General features: G+C 32.4%; 1 protein-coding gene across 1 annotated transcript in view; it reads right to left on the bottom strand.

Annotated features, from left to right (window-relative positions):
• LOC129235281 (phenoloxidase-activating factor 2-like) overlaps positions 1-14,401 on the bottom strand; it is a gene marked incomplete in the record, with an annotated part of 43,069 nt that extends 28,668 nt beyond the window's left edge. Inside the window, 2 exon segments of the mRNA XM_054869001.1 lie at positions 9,608-9,858; positions 14,288-14,401. Coding sequence (XP_054724976.1) covers positions 9,608-9,846 — 239 coding nt within the window.
• Between the last annotated feature and the right edge of the window lie 1,563 nt (positions 14,402-15,964).

Raw genomic sequence — 15,964 nt, 5'->3', positions numbered from 1 at the left:
TACTCGGCCCAAGTGCTACTTGGTACGTCTCTAATTTTAAGATTCAAAAATATGTTATAATGCTTAGATAAGATGTGATTTTGTTTAATGCTTTGCTTAAAGATAAGGTTTCCATTATCATGTACGTTTTTAGTCTAAAATAATATGTTAACCAACTACTTTTCTGAACTATATTAGTCATGGCGTGTAAGAAAAACTCAAAATTTTTATTTTGTTCTAAACTAATTTTGGAGTAAAAGCAATATTACAAGAGTGAAAATCTGCATCACACACAGAAAGAGGGATCTATGTAGTTTTGCCTGTTGAGGTTAAGATAGTATAATGCAGTGTAGTTAAATTTAGAGCAATACATTTTAAAAATGCAAAATTAATTTATAAAAGTAAAATCAACTGATTTTAATTACTGATTTTGTTAAAAAAATCACTTAATACAAATCAATTGATTTAAATCAATTTTTTAAAAAAAAAATCACTTGATTTAGATCATGATTTTAATCACTATTTAAATCAAGCTGATTTAAATCAACAAGCCCTGATTAAACATGAATCTTGAGATACAATCAACTTATAAAAACCTATATTTACCCATAAAATCAAATATTAAATAAATATCTTTGTCATTTTTGGCCTTTACAACCTTCAGCAATGTGATAATGTTTGAGTGATTATGAAATTCTTGAAGATACCATATCTCTTGAAAGGTTCGCTAAAAAAGAAAATTTAAGAAATTAAAAAATTGAATGCAAAATGAAGTACATATGCAAGAAAAGTAGGTACAAAAGTTGCCAGGAGAGATGCATGACATCCGTTCTCTCCGGGGATTTAAAAAAAAAAAAAGAGGACTAGATAAATCATGAAAAAATGTGTTGGTCCAATATTCTTAACAATCGAAATAGTAATAGTTTTATTTCTATTATATGTCTTAAAATAATATTTTGGTTTGGAAAGAGTTAATTTTTTATAGTGTTCTTACTCAATGCTAACTTCATAGAAAAAATATTGTAAATTAATCTTAAAAAGGTAAACACGATTATAACAAAAGAAAAAAGATAACATTAAAATGCATATTTGCAATAAACTAATTTATAAAATTTGCAAATTTGTGCAATTTAACACTGCATTTTGTTTTCTACTTTTCAGCACAAATCCATTTTTATTTCATAATTAATGCTGAAATTACATGACTTCATAAGCTTTGGTTTAGAGACGTACCGAGTACTCGGTAACTACTCGGTACTCGGCCTACTCGGCCAATTTGCCGAGTACTCGGTACTCGGCCAAATTCTGATCAGATACTCGGCCAATACCAAGTAGTTGCAAAAAATTGAATATTGTCCAAGACAGATACTAAAATTTATAAAAAAAGAGCAAGCATTATATTCTGCAATCATTTACAATTAAAATTTATAAGTCAAATTTAAATTTTGAGAATAATGAAGTTTGTAATGCTTCAATGGAATAAATCTTTATTTTAATGTCGGCAAAGTTAATAAAACTTATTTATTAAAAATTATGCAAAAACTGTAAGTATAGAAAATATGGAATTTTTATATTAAAAATGGATTTTTGCTGCAAACAAAAATTAGTTATAAAAAATGTGAAAATACCTTTGCTTAAAAAATAAAACAACCTTAAAAGTAGTGCAGGAACTCTGCAAACACGTGTTTTGGCATTACAAGGAATTCCTTTTTCAATGCACAAAATGGGGGCTCGTAGATTTAAAGGCATCCGACAAAAGTCGTATTTTTTTGTTGAATGTCTTTACATTCTTTAGCTCACATGTTATGCACTGAAAAAGACGTTCCTTGTAACGGGGGGGGGGGGGGGGGGGGGGGGGGGGCAGAAACATGTGTCTGGAGTGTTCCTGCACATTTGTTTTATCTGCTTTTAAAAATTATTTATGTTTGGCAGATTAGAACTATAATTGATTGGTATACAGTGAAACCCCTCCTAACGGACACCCCTCTTATGCGGACAATTTTTAATTCCCCAGTTCCAATGCAAATAACATTATTTAACCCCTGTCCTGCTGACACCTCTCTATTGCGGACAAAAAATTTGTCCTGTTAGTGTCCGCATTAGAGGGATTTTACTGTACTTTGTTTTAATTCCAACTTGATTAATCATACCTTTTATTTATTTATTTTTAATTTAAAAAATTATTTTTTTGTAAAATTTTTGACACAAACAAAATTGTATATATATAATGCGTAATTAAATTTCAGCGGGAATTTAGTTTTAAAAACTATTATATGGACAAGGAGGTTTATACTACTATTTCAATAAGTTCAAAATTCATCACATGTGTGTCGGTAGTTCTTCTTAAAACATAATTGGTACTTGGAACTCGGCCGAGTAGTGAAAGGCCAAGTACTCGGTAACTCGGTACTCGGCCGAGTAATAAAAAGCCGAGTACTCGGTACTCGGCCAAAGTGCTACTCGGTACATCTCTAATATATAGATTTTTTCGATATATAGAAACAACTTTTCTATGTAATGAACATAGAAATTTGCTGGGATTTCGATACATAGAAAATTTCGATATGTGGAAGTTCGATATATGGAGGTCCGACTGTAGTTATTGCTCACCGTATGTAATATAGAATTGAAAAAATGTTTTTCCCCGTACATTTTGTAATTAAAGTTGTAATATTCTGTTGTAAAAAAGTTTTTGCTCACTGTGCACTTCAAAATTATGAAACACAAAGATAATATAAATATGTGATTGTAAAATATTTATTGCTCACCGTAGAATGACTGTTATGGCTCACCGTATGTGATGCAGTACTATTTATAAATTATTGCTTACTGTGCATTTCATAACTTATAGACGCAGTGAAAGGTTTTTTTGTAAATTACATAATGCATCATTCAAAAAATGAAGATCTTTTTCACAGGAGGTGAAAAACATCTCGGCTCTTTTATGTAAATGCAACTTCTATCCACTTGGCGATGAGGAAAACACCGCATGGATACCATATATGGCATTGTATCGCAATGAAAACATTGAACCTGGCGCGGGAACTGATCCTTTCGCCAACAGAAAATCGACGGGACCTTTATCGAACTGCATCCCATGCAACGATTTATGCTTGATGAGAACCTAATTTCTTCCATAGCTGTTTGTGCAAGATGTTGCTTTCGCTTTTTTTTTTTTTTTTCAAATTTGAAGAGTAAAATATAAATAATAAAATTTACGAAACTCGTTATGAACTTTCCTTTCACAGTTTGAAAACATATCCACATAAAATATAACGTTTAAAAAATGTTCCGAGAACAGTCGGATGTTGAATGTTCTATCGAGCAATTTAGGCAAGTAATTTTTGGGTAATTTAGATACAACCCTTCATTTATTATCCTTACCATGATAATAAAAGTAAAACTTACTTTCAAAGTTCGATGAAAACTCTTCCAATTTCCAATCTTCTAGTTTTTTTTTGACGAACAGATCAGCCATTTCGATCGCTCCGCAAGACAGCACGAAACGCCGAAAGCGTATGAACATTGTCGACACTTGTTCACGCTCTTGAGCGACGCGTAGCATGCGCAATAAGAAAAGAGTTCGAAGCTAGCGAGTTTTATTCTTGGAAGTCACGCTTATTATATTTCCTATTTATACATGAATATTTATTAAACCATGTTCTTGAAACGTTAGCTGCAGTATTAAATGATTGTATGCATCTTTATTCATGAATTAGTGTTTGATAATGTGTTGTATTCTTATATGATGACTTGGGTATGTTCGTATATGATGACTCGTATTTCTCGTATGTTTGTATTTGATGCCACATTTACTCATTTTTGAATCAATTGTATTCAAAAAAAAAAAATGAATACATTCAGAGTTTCATTTTTGAATACATTTTTTTTAACAGTGTGGTAATGTTATATTTTTAGGCTATCTTCTAGTTTTGTTTCCCCCATTGCAACGATTGAATTAAATACCACTTATTTGTACTAGTAAAACTAATAACAGCATACTGTCATTAAATAATCATGTGATACCTCCAGCGATTTGCTGTATCATTTAGTATTAAGACCTGTCTGCACTGAATTCTGAAACTGACAGCAACTTCCAGCTGAAAAGACGAGGTATAAATAAGACGACTGTTTTTGACCCCAGAAAAGTGGAAAAGGTTGATAATACCACACAGAATAGCAGCTCTAATTGTAGCAAAAGGCCGTCACACAAAACTATTTTATGTTAGTAAAATACAGTTTAACTTCTTCAATACGACAACGGTTAATTGGATAGCACGGCAACTTTTTAAAGCTAACTTTGGTTTGCTATTTATAAACGTTAAAAATTTTACGTATGATACGTGCATTAAAATGAGAGTTTCGGTTGAGACGAACGAAAGTTTCCAACCTCTTCATTGAAAAATTTCGCGTTTGAATACTGTAAATGTTTAGAAGTTATTCATTTTGTGTGGTTTCATCATGGAAAGTCTCTGTGTAGAGAATAGAACCCAAACGCAGAGGCGGGAACAGAATAAAATTTTTGGAGAAGAGGGTTATGCTGAAAATTAGAGAGTAATTATAACATGAAAAAGCGAGGATAAATTTTTTTTTTTAAATATAAATTTGGAATTGAATAATTATGATTTAAAAAAAAGGGTATTTTGTTCCAAAACTGAAGTTTCTTCACCCCGTTGAAAACTATTTTTAAGCGTACTGCGCTGAAGTTCGTTTAGATTAAATATTCCTAGTTTGAGATTTTTATTTTAAATATTCTAGTTTTACTTATTTTTGAACCACATAAAAAACTGCAAATGTTCAAAAAAAAAAAGCCAAATTTATAAAAATCCTTGTTTTAATATTTTTAAAATTTAATCTACTCTCTTTACAAAGAAATTCTGAAGAAAAAAAAAAGTACTGGTTTTTGGTTAACGCAGAGTTCAAACTACATAAAGCAAAAAAGACTAATCGCTTGTCTCCTCTGAACCCTTGAAACAATTCCCCATTTTCCCAAGTCAAAATACATGAAAATTATTTTTTCGCAACTAATTTTTTTAACTTGATCTTGACAATTCTGTACCTATATTGCCCCCCTCCCCTTTTTTGTTGTTATTGATAACAAAGTAACAATTTTATTTCAGCAGCATCAATAATTAACGCAACTATTTTAAAAGTTAACGCAACTATTTTTTTCTTTAAGCTTCAAGATTTCTCTTTCAAATTTATCTCCACTTTGTAGTTTGATCACACAAAAGCCTTTTCTGGAACTGATGTGCTGTTGAACAATATGACGTCATTCTTGCAACGATATTTCAACGATTTAGAACGAAACGTTTATCAGAAAAGAAATGCGCAGTAATTTTCTAATAAAAAGAGTTATTTCCTCTCAATTGTCTATACACGTAATTACATGTAATGACTTTTCTGTTTTCTTTCTTCTTTCCATTCAATGATTTCACAATTAAATTTGCATAATAGTCAAGTAATGATAGAGAAGTAGTTAAAGCAGCGACATTTAGAGGAGAGCAGTGTAGTAGTAAAAGACAGTGGTGACAAATTGACAAAAAGACTATTTTGATGGCTTGTTTTCTTGACTAGTCATAGTCATAGGCGGCTCGTACGGGGGCACAAGAGGGGCAACTACCCTTTCACAAGTAAAAGTGCTTTGCCCCTTCAATTTTCCTACTTCAAAATTAACAATCGATTGAAAAATTATTAAATTAATAGATTCACATGTTAAAGAAGGAAGAATTGACTTAATAAAAGTGTTTTCTATATTTTTCTCATCTTATTTTTCATGAAAATTTTCATGAAGCATTGAACTGGAAGGAGGGAGTCTACTGTGACTATTTGTCTCGATTTTTTAAATCTTGTTCCGAATTTTTTAGAGAAGGAAATTCAATCAATAATGTCGTTAAAACTCAACTGCACTTACTTTTTTAAAGTTACCTTTAGGGTCGCCGCCCACCTATTTTGAACCCCTCCTCTTTTTTTGGTGCACTAGCCGCCTATGTGACTCCCCATATAGATCTTACATTGTTGAAAATATACAAAAAAGTTGTCAAGTTTCAGCGAACGAATTTCGTTAGATCGCTTTTGTTGAGCAATCACGAATTGCTTTTTATCCTCTATTAACCAAATTTAATGTTGCTCTGATTTTTCAGATTACTATGACAACGAGATAAGTTTAGCTAGTTGTCTTAACATTTATTAAGAGGACAAATTTTTGTCGTCATGGTTACAAGTCGTTTGCGTTCATTCAAGGCTTAACTGAAGCATAAGACTTAATTCTGCGAGCTCCACTGTGCACCGCAAGGGGGACCAATCATGGGCGGTGGAGTCTAAGCTCCATATGCACACACACGCCTCGCAGAAATTAGAAATAGATAAGTATCGCACAGTAACTTACAATAAAAGAAGTACAATCAAGCCCGCTAATTGGAATGTCTGTTTAAGGAACATCCCGATTAATACAATAAATTTTCAATGTACCAAACTGGTGTGATTTGTCATTTTGATCCCGGATAATGGAATGTCCCGCTTATTAGAATAGATTTTCCTATCAAATCGACTATTCCACTAAGTGGGTTCAACTGTATTTACTACTTCATATTTATCCAATCTGCTAAGTGCAGACAACTATGCATTTATAATGCAATACAATATTGCGCAATTTCTCTTATCTGTTTCTGAATTAAACAGTTCCAAAATTAATATTTTAGGAAAGAAAATAATATTTATTTTATATTGTTGGAAAGTTGGTTTTTCAACAGAAAATTTCTTAAACGGGCACCTAGTTCATCTCTTCAAAATGCTTCCTGTTTCCACATCGTAAAAGATTAGCGTCACTTGGCAGGGTGCGGCAATCTTTTCAGCCGCTCCCGGAAGCTTTTTTTCTAAGCACCACATGTGATTTCAAAAGCCCTTTTTCGTGCTTATTCTGTTACCGATGATTTGTTTAAAGAAAAATTATTTCCCAGAAGTTTTTTCTTTGATACGAAATCCGTCGACATAAGCGAAATACATTTCTGACGTCATCATCTTACCTTCAGCAGTCAAGCATCACACTGCATGATCCCCCCCTTTTCTCTTCAGTTTTACACACTAGAAAGAGAAAGAGTGAGACAAGACAAGCCATCCTTAGATGGAGAAAAGCAGTTACCAGTTGTAACAAGCAAATATATATATATATATATATATATATATATATATATATATATATATATATGTATATATATATATATATATATATATATATATATATATATATATATATATATATATATATATATATATATATATATATATATATATATATATATATATATATATATATATATATATATTTTAATGTTCACGAAGTGACCTTAAGGAAGTAATCTATCAAACAATTTATCCATTTTAAATTAGTATAAAAATAAAGTCACATTTCTGTGCCTCAGAGCCAGACTGACGTAAGTCACATCATCGTTACTTTACAGGAGAGAGGTAAAGCGTTTGACTAGTGCGCACAAAAGATGGGACTTGCGCTCTTTTAACTCTGGTAAATAATTACAAAAGATTTTTTTGTCCTAGAATTACGTTCATATACCTTGATGTGGAATAGTATTCTACATACATACACTACTACACACTAATACTACATACATACACTAACTAAAAATCGCAACTTTTAGATTTGTGCTAATCTGTCTCTGAGGTACAAATTAGAGAAATAGGAAATCGAAAAAGTGTGCCCCTTTACTTTAAGCCCTTTCGAGAAGAGGTTTTCCCTTTCTGCGCCACTATTATTCTTCAGGTTCGAAAACACAATTAATATACAACAGTTGAACTCTTAATACTACCACGGTTAACACGAAATTCTTGCTTAAACTAACTTTTTGTTCGCTAAATTTGATTTCCTATTTAACTAAATTAAATGTATCACTTACAATACGTACTTTAGAATGAAAGTTTCGCTAAAGACGAACAAAAACTGCTGACCACTTCCCTGGGAATTTTTGGGTTTGAACACTAATTTTAGATTTCTAAATATTATTCTGTAAAGTTATAGGAAACCCATCATGTATCGAGAAGAATGTGTTGAATATTTTGTATTGAGAATGAAGCCCATACACTAGTTTACTTGGGGACATTTCAAATTTGCTTGGAGATTCAACAGTCTACCATTTTTAATTGGAACACATTTCGCTTAACTGTATATTATCTTGTTTCCAGACACATTAAAGTTAAAGAAGTAAGATAAAACTTTCTGAATGTTCTAATAATTAAATTACAATGTGTACGTATTAGCAATAAATAGTATTATTTTTTTAAATTACGGAACCATTCCTTTATATTTTTTTACCATATCACTTATTCATAGTTGTTACATATAACGGTTGTTACAGCAACTTCGTGGAGTTTTTACAGTTCGTTTTTACAGAATTCAACTGTATTATTAAGCGGAAAAACTATTGTGACGTAGTAACTAGACACAGATGCGCCGAACTGAAATTTTTTGGAGGGGTAAAATTCTCAATGTATCCTATAGTAAAAATACAAGCATGCGTATATACCTATATCTAATGAGAAGAGAGACGGTAGGCAACATTAAAAAGAAATATTGTACAGTAGCCTCTCATTACATCGCGCTTGTCGGGAGACAATAAAAAAGCGCGAGGAATAAAAAAAACGTGATGTAACAGAGGTAGGTCCTCAAAACGAGCGATTGAATTAACGTTATAAACAACTGATATGTGCGTTTACAATAAATTAAGTTTAATCTTATAATAGTGGAACCCGCCCGGCTTTGCCCGTAGTAGAAAATTAAAAGGTCATTTGGTTCTCCTGTATATTTACAAAAAATGGATGATAAATTTCTCGCCAATTTCCTTTGTTCATTTGCTCACCCATGGTCGCATATTGTAGTTTGTTCGTCCACGTTATTATAATTTGCTCAATAAAATGTTCTTAAAATTGGAATAGAAAAAGAAAAAAAAATCTAATTTTCGAAAAATCGCTTCAAGGTTCGCACCCCTATGCTACGAACTAATTTTGTGCCAAATTTCATGAAAATCGGCTGAACGGTCTAGGCGCTATACGCGAAACAGACAGAGATCCAGATATCCAGACATCATCCAGACTTTCAGCCTTATTATTAGTAAAGATTAGGATGAACTTGACTAAAAGCAACAAAAGACAATTTCCTTAACAATTGTTTTTCTTTTTAATAGTATAAAAACAATTTGAAATATTCCTGTGGGTTTTCGGCGACATACGAATTTAAACAGCTATAACTAAAGATGCAGCAAATTCAAAAAAATGAAATACATTCCTGTTTTATTTATGACCTGAAAATAAAGCAAAGACTTTTCCTGAGAAATACAATATTTTTACTGCTTAAGTGATATCAAATTTAGATCGAAGTTTTATTACCTTGATATTTTCAGAGGACTGACGAAAAGCGCGATATATCCGAATGAGCGATATAATGAGGCGATACATCGATGGGTTACTGTAATACTGTCTTCTAATTTGCGAATAAAAGGAAGATCATAGTGACCTTCCATAAGGGTGCTCCTGTCTCAACAAAGTTTTGGTTCGGGATAAGTAAAAAAGTGATGCAATTTTTGAACAAAAAAAAAACTTAAATGTCTAACTTACAATTGGAAGTTCTTCCTCCTGTGGTTTTCTTCGAGGATCAAGAATATTACTACCATCATCAACTATCTCTCCGTCGACACACTGATAAAATGGTACACAGAGGCAATTCTCTGTTAGAGCACCAGGTTCAGAATAGTCCAATTCGTAGTCTTGACTAGCTCTCGGAGACTGGGGATCGCTGTCAGCATGAAAGGTATCGGCAAAGACTGCGACCAAGACAACTAAAAATTTAATTCTGGACATTCTGAAGCTTCTCTGGAAAAAAAAGCATCAAAAATTAAACTTTTGAAGTGATTGGTTAGTTACCAACTTCCAAAATTAAAGCATGGATCAAGTAAAGCAAAAGTCATGGCTCACTATCTCTGCAGCGTATTGTAGCTTCTTCATCAATGGGAAATTTTTCGGTTTGGGGTCTGTCGCAATGAATTTTTGGGAACCCATGACCCTCATATTGGGGAGGCTGGAGAGTGCAGCAGCAGTAGGGCCGGGCGGAACAGTGGTTTGGTATGAGTTAAGTGTGATAAAAAATTATTTTTTAAATGTTAAAGTTACAAAACTTTGAGACAGCCCGCAGCATGATCTGGCAAGTGTGGACTGTGAAAATTTTTTTTAGTCAAAGATGTTCTCCATATACGCCGTATATTCTCAAACATTTTTTAGACATATAGCGTATACCCTCAAGCTTCAAAAATTTTCATATTATGACATTATGTATATGATCGCATACACATGTTATGCGTAATGGATTACAGGGAGTATACACTCAGAAAATTGATGGGAACATCATTAGTCGTGGCCAAGGGGAAGGGGGGGGGGTCTATCCCGTAGAAAATAAGAGTTTGAGAAACTGGTCTTTTTCAAATCCGATAGGTGAAAGATTTTACCAATTCAGATTAGCTTCCAGAAATTAACATTTTCCATTCCGTGCTTAGCTTTTGGTATTGAGAATATTTCTGAAGAAAAAAATATTACTTAGAAAATAAGTAGACTCGACAAAGTTTTTATTCTGACAGAGAAGCAAGGGCTCCCATATGAAAAATTTTAAGGGGGGACTCAGGTATTTTCCCCCATAGAAATCGATTTAAGTACAGATTAGAGTTATTAAAATTTGACATTTTTAATAACCTATTCATTAAATGCTGGAGAAGAAATGTTTTTACATTTTTGCAAAGAAAAAAGTACTAAAAGCAAGGAAGTTCTAATTTCAAAGGGGGGGGGCGATGGAGCCCCCCATTGCCCCCCTTATATGGGCGCCCTTGCAGGGAAGTGATCCGAGGGGTGAAAAGTACAATTGATATCTTCAATTCCGATGTCCGCATTCGTGGAAATCGTTTCTTCTTTCCTCATAAAATCTGAGCCATTTATTTTTTAGGATCTTGATCTTACCTATAGGAAGTTGTGTTAGTCATTAAATGATTATTTTAACTGATTTGTCATTTTCTTCTAAATCAGCATGACCGAAAAAAGCTTTCATAATCATTAAACTTAATTTCATACGGGCAACAATAAAAACTAACATGATAAGCTATTGTTTTACTTAAAGAAATTTAAGTTTCAGTCATTCGATATTTATAAACTGTGCACTGATTTATAGGAACCTGAAATCCATACATGCTAGATTTAAATTATTAATCCCATACAATATCAATTACGGGTTGCAAAATTTTTTATGGGCATCCAACAAAGGACAGAAGAGGGTAAGAAAAGAGAAGAAATTTTTAATTTCCTTTCATTTGTGAAATAATTTAACAAGAATGACAGGATATGTAAAATCTTCCGAAGACAGTCTTTTCTTTGTGACCTAAGAATTCAATGGTGCCCATAAGTAGTATCATAGTAAGCAGGTATTTGTTTCCTTTTCATATCTATTCACGCTTATTTAGTTCAAAAACGTTTCCTAATTTAAGTGCATTTATTGCATAGACACTGTATGATAGAATGATATAATTTGTACGATACCTATTTGACTTGCCCTGAAGTAAAATAGACTAATTGTGTTACAATTAGTAAGGCTTAAATGCAGAAGATCTTATTCTGAAGAATGGAAGTAATGATCTTTTTCTTTGTCACCTTGAAGTGCAAATAACGAAAGAGTCAACCTTTTTTCCTCATTTTTCAGGCTTTATTGTATTTATATATGAGAACAAAGTTCCATGTGAAATATATTTAATATTTGAGTAAAGTCTTATTTTAATGGTTTTTTGAAGAGACCCAAGAGTCAACAAAAGCCGCTTCAACAAAGTAGTTGTAGGTGTAAAAATCAGTTATTTGAGTGAAGCTCAACTTATTTTCATGCATTTAAGTTTCTACTAATCATATTTTTCTTGCACAAGTTGATTTCCGGTTACAAGAGTACTTTCAAATAAATAATGATGATTTTTCATACTACTTATCTGGAAAATGCGAGAAAACGTAATAACTATCAATTTAAAATCGAAATTCTCTTTCTTGCCGCAAATCCCACTCAGTGGTAGTTTATATAACCGGTACGGTACGTGGTGGCGTATAAACGATATATTCAACTGTGGCACATCATTATATGCAAGGTCAGAATTTAGAAGAAAAAATGTCCAAACTTACTTCAACTAGACATCATTGGACTACAACCGTTAAACATCAAAGTTTTGCGCGTTTTATGTGTTCAAGAATAAATCAATTAAAACTTAATTTTCTCTCATGCTTTTTTTCCCTTCAAGTGCGCCACCACTGTCGCTGGTGAATGATATCTTTGCAACTATTGACTTAAATGTTTTCAACCTTAAACCGGGGATAAAAACTTAAAAATATGTGTAATAAAAAATGGGAAATTGTTTTAAAGTTTGGCTTGTGTGCTTTCAAATTTTGAAATATACTCATATTTACATAAACAATATTTATAGTACACGTATCTCTAATTTTTAGCAAATATTGTCCAAGTGAATAAATGGCCTCTGTTAGAGCCCATTTGAAAACTAAATACTAAATAATAAAATAACATCTCATCATTAAGGCTGTTTTTGCGCTATTTGCAAAACGCAACGGAAATACCAATATATCTTATTTTTCGATTCAGAGATGTGGAAAATTGCGAGGGGATTCCCCCCCCCCCCCCAGTTTTGCATTAACGTGAAATGCTTTTACTTTGATTGCACATTTGTTTTTCTTTTTGTTTAATATAATTATACTGAAAATAACTGCTCAAAATTTCTTTATATAACAGCAAAAAGTATACTTTCAAAAAATTTAAATTTTTTTAAAATCTACTTATTGTATATGAATGTGTATATGAATATGATTTTGTTAATACTTGCTGGGATTAGCAAACTCCTTCAACAAAATTTAAATTTATTCTACTTTACTGGAATAAATTATTTAGCAGTGATGGATGATTGAAGTTAAATTTTTATTACTATGGTTTTTAATATAAAATTTCAATCAAGATAATTTAAAAAGTAAAAGCAACAGAGCAATGTTGTTCAAATAATACTGTTAATTTATACCTACTGCAAAAACTTTTACTTCTAAGGGTGCAAAAAACATTTACTGAATGCATCTTTTACTATTTATCCTTTTTAGTCATAGTTCAATTAAAAGTAAAGTCAAACAAAACATTTAAAAAATAAAATAAATGAAAATAAATCAATGTTATCCGCAAAGGAAATGATTGCTGGTTTTTGTATTTCAAGAATTTTGATAGTGGACAATATGTTACTCAATGCATTTCTTGCATTTTTTTTTCAAATAAAATTTTAATCAACAGTATCTAGCATGCTAGATAATGTATTTTCGTTTATGTAAAGGATCCTATCACAAAAGGCTAAAGATATGGGAAGGGAACAGTAAAAGTTATTTCATTTCTTACTGAAAGACTTTATGAAGTATGACCATCTAGAATTTGCAATGAAAAGGATTTTCCGCTATTTCTTAGAATTTTATTAAAACGTTGATGAGTATCAAAAATGGAAGGAACAGATAACAAAGTCATACTTCTACTTTGAGGGGAATAATACTATTGGCTGATTTTTACTGAAATCACTTAATTTGCAGCATATTCCTATAAAATATGCAGGGGCATGCACAGAAATTTTGGAGCCCATCACAAATGACTTTTCCGGGCCCTCCTCCATATTGTTGAATTCATCCTCTAGTTTTAACTCAACCCCTAGCTTATACTAGTAATATTGGGCCCCTTTCAGGATCGGACCCGGGCCAACAGGTGACTCTTCTCCTCCCCCCCCTCGTGAACGCCCCTGAAAACATGTCTTAAAAGGAAAGGGGCGATGTCGGTTGATTTTAAATACAAAAAACTTTTAAAATTAACAGAATTTATGCCTAGAATTTGTCATTAGAAAGCATTTTCGGTATTCTTTTCTGAGTAAAATGTCTGTCAAAATAATTAACAGTGAAAGTAACCGCATAACAAATTGAAAAAAAAAAAAAAAAGCCAGCTGATAACGAAAAACACTCATTTTGTGATGCACACGAACTTTTTGTACATTTTTTTCAAATGAGAAATGAAAAAAGAAACTGAAAGCAATAAAATTACATATTCATGCGAATTGCGGAAATAAAAATGGAAAAGAGGAAAACTCTCTGTAGGTTTTACTAAAAACATTTTTCTTTAACTGTATGAACCCAGAATTTTCACCTGAATTTATTTTTTTGCAATGACAAGCAGCATTAAGCACATCATTTATTTACTTACCTTGTAGCAAGACCGGTCTGACTCGTCTATTCCAAGAGGAGCGCAATGGATTTCAAACAAGCAGCGCTTTAACCAGCGTAGTCCTGTGTAGTTTTTGGTGAGGTGCAAGGTCAAAGTTGCTATCACTTCTCTGTCCATTGGACAAAAAGAGGATGACGTCAGGAACAGGATACTGCGAAACTTCGAAAAGAACTTTTTGCGCAAGAGTTTTATCAATTAACGAAAAGGTTGGACTTTTTTTTTTATAAACTTTGTACTAAGTCTTTGAAAATAGCATTTATAATATTAATATTTTAAGTCATATTGTTTATTTTTTTTAAGAAAATGAATAGGGTAGTCTGACCAGTGAATAAACGGCTAGTATTTTTTTTTTCCTTTAATAAAGATTCAAAAGCATTTTCTTCGATAAAAAATGAAAAAGAAAATGACACTAGAAAGGGGACCTCCTTGGCTCTGTTGTAGAAGCTTCGCTTCAAGTGCCGGATTACGTGGTTTCGATTCCCATCTTGCCTTGGTTGTTCTTTCTTTCTTGTGTTGTGTACTGTCCTGTGAATAAAATATTGGAATATCGTTGTGAATAATTGGAGGTCTTCTTTGTTGAGAATAGCAAAATACCTCAATTTCGGGTTTATTAAATCAAATAAAAAAAGACACAACAAAATTTTATGGTTGTCCACTGGTTAGACTGTTTGTTTACTGGATTGCTGAACACCATAAAAGTTGTTCCAGTTTCATTGAAATAAGAATATAAAAAGTTTTTAACTTCATGTAACTCATGAACGATGACAACGTTTAGAATTTACGCGAGTGAAATTGTTCATTTTCTGGTCAGACTACTTTATACAGTGACTTTTTAATTATTTATTCATGTTTCAGGGCGAAATTGAATCGAGCTTTAAAAGCCAAGTTATAAACCCCCCCCCCCCACTTTGCAATTCAAGTACAGTTAGAGCCTCGTTGTACCGCCCCTCGGTATTTAGCGGAATCGGATGTACCGCTCTTACCATCAAATCACTCGGTATTTTACTATACTACTCTACAAGCACTATACTCTTTTATTACTTTTATATTCTTACTAGTGGTACCCGCACGGCTTTGCCCGCAATAGAAAAATTAAAAGGTGTTTTGGTTCGCCTGTATATTTACAAATAATGTATGGTGAATTTTCTCGCCAATTGGCTTGTACCCATGTTACGGTTCCATGTTGTGATAATTTCGTATCTCGCCAATTGGCTTGTGCCCATGTTACGTTTCCACATTATGATAATTTCGTAATTTACTCGTCCATCTTATGATAGTTTTGTTCTTAAAATTGGAATAGAAAAAGAACCACATCGAATTTTCGAAAAATCGCTTCGAGGTGCACATCCCCATGCTACAAACTAACTTTGTGCCAAATTTCATGAAAATCGGCCGAACGGTCTAGGCTTTATGCGCGTCACAAAGATCCAGACATCCAGACATCCTCCGGACATCCAGACAGAGAGACTTTCAGTTTTATTATTAGTAAAGATAAAGATAAAGATAAAGAAGATGCAAAAATACGCTATCATTACTGTTTTCTGTTCAACAGCATGGATACGCAACACATCCAAGAACACTTTACAGTACAACATGGTTCTACTGTATTCCAAATGTGTTTATGTGTTTATTGTTATATATATATATATATATATA

Source organism: Uloborus diversus, chromosome 2 (genome assembly GCF_026930045.1).
Source record: "Uloborus diversus isolate 005 chromosome 2, Udiv.v.3.1, whole genome shotgun sequence".
In the NCBI taxonomy this organism is placed as follows: Eukaryota; Metazoa; Arthropoda; class Arachnida; order Araneae; family Uloboridae; genus Uloborus; species Uloborus diversus.
Note: the sequence above shows the minus strand (reverse complement) of the source record. Positions and strands in the feature narration are given on the sequence as shown.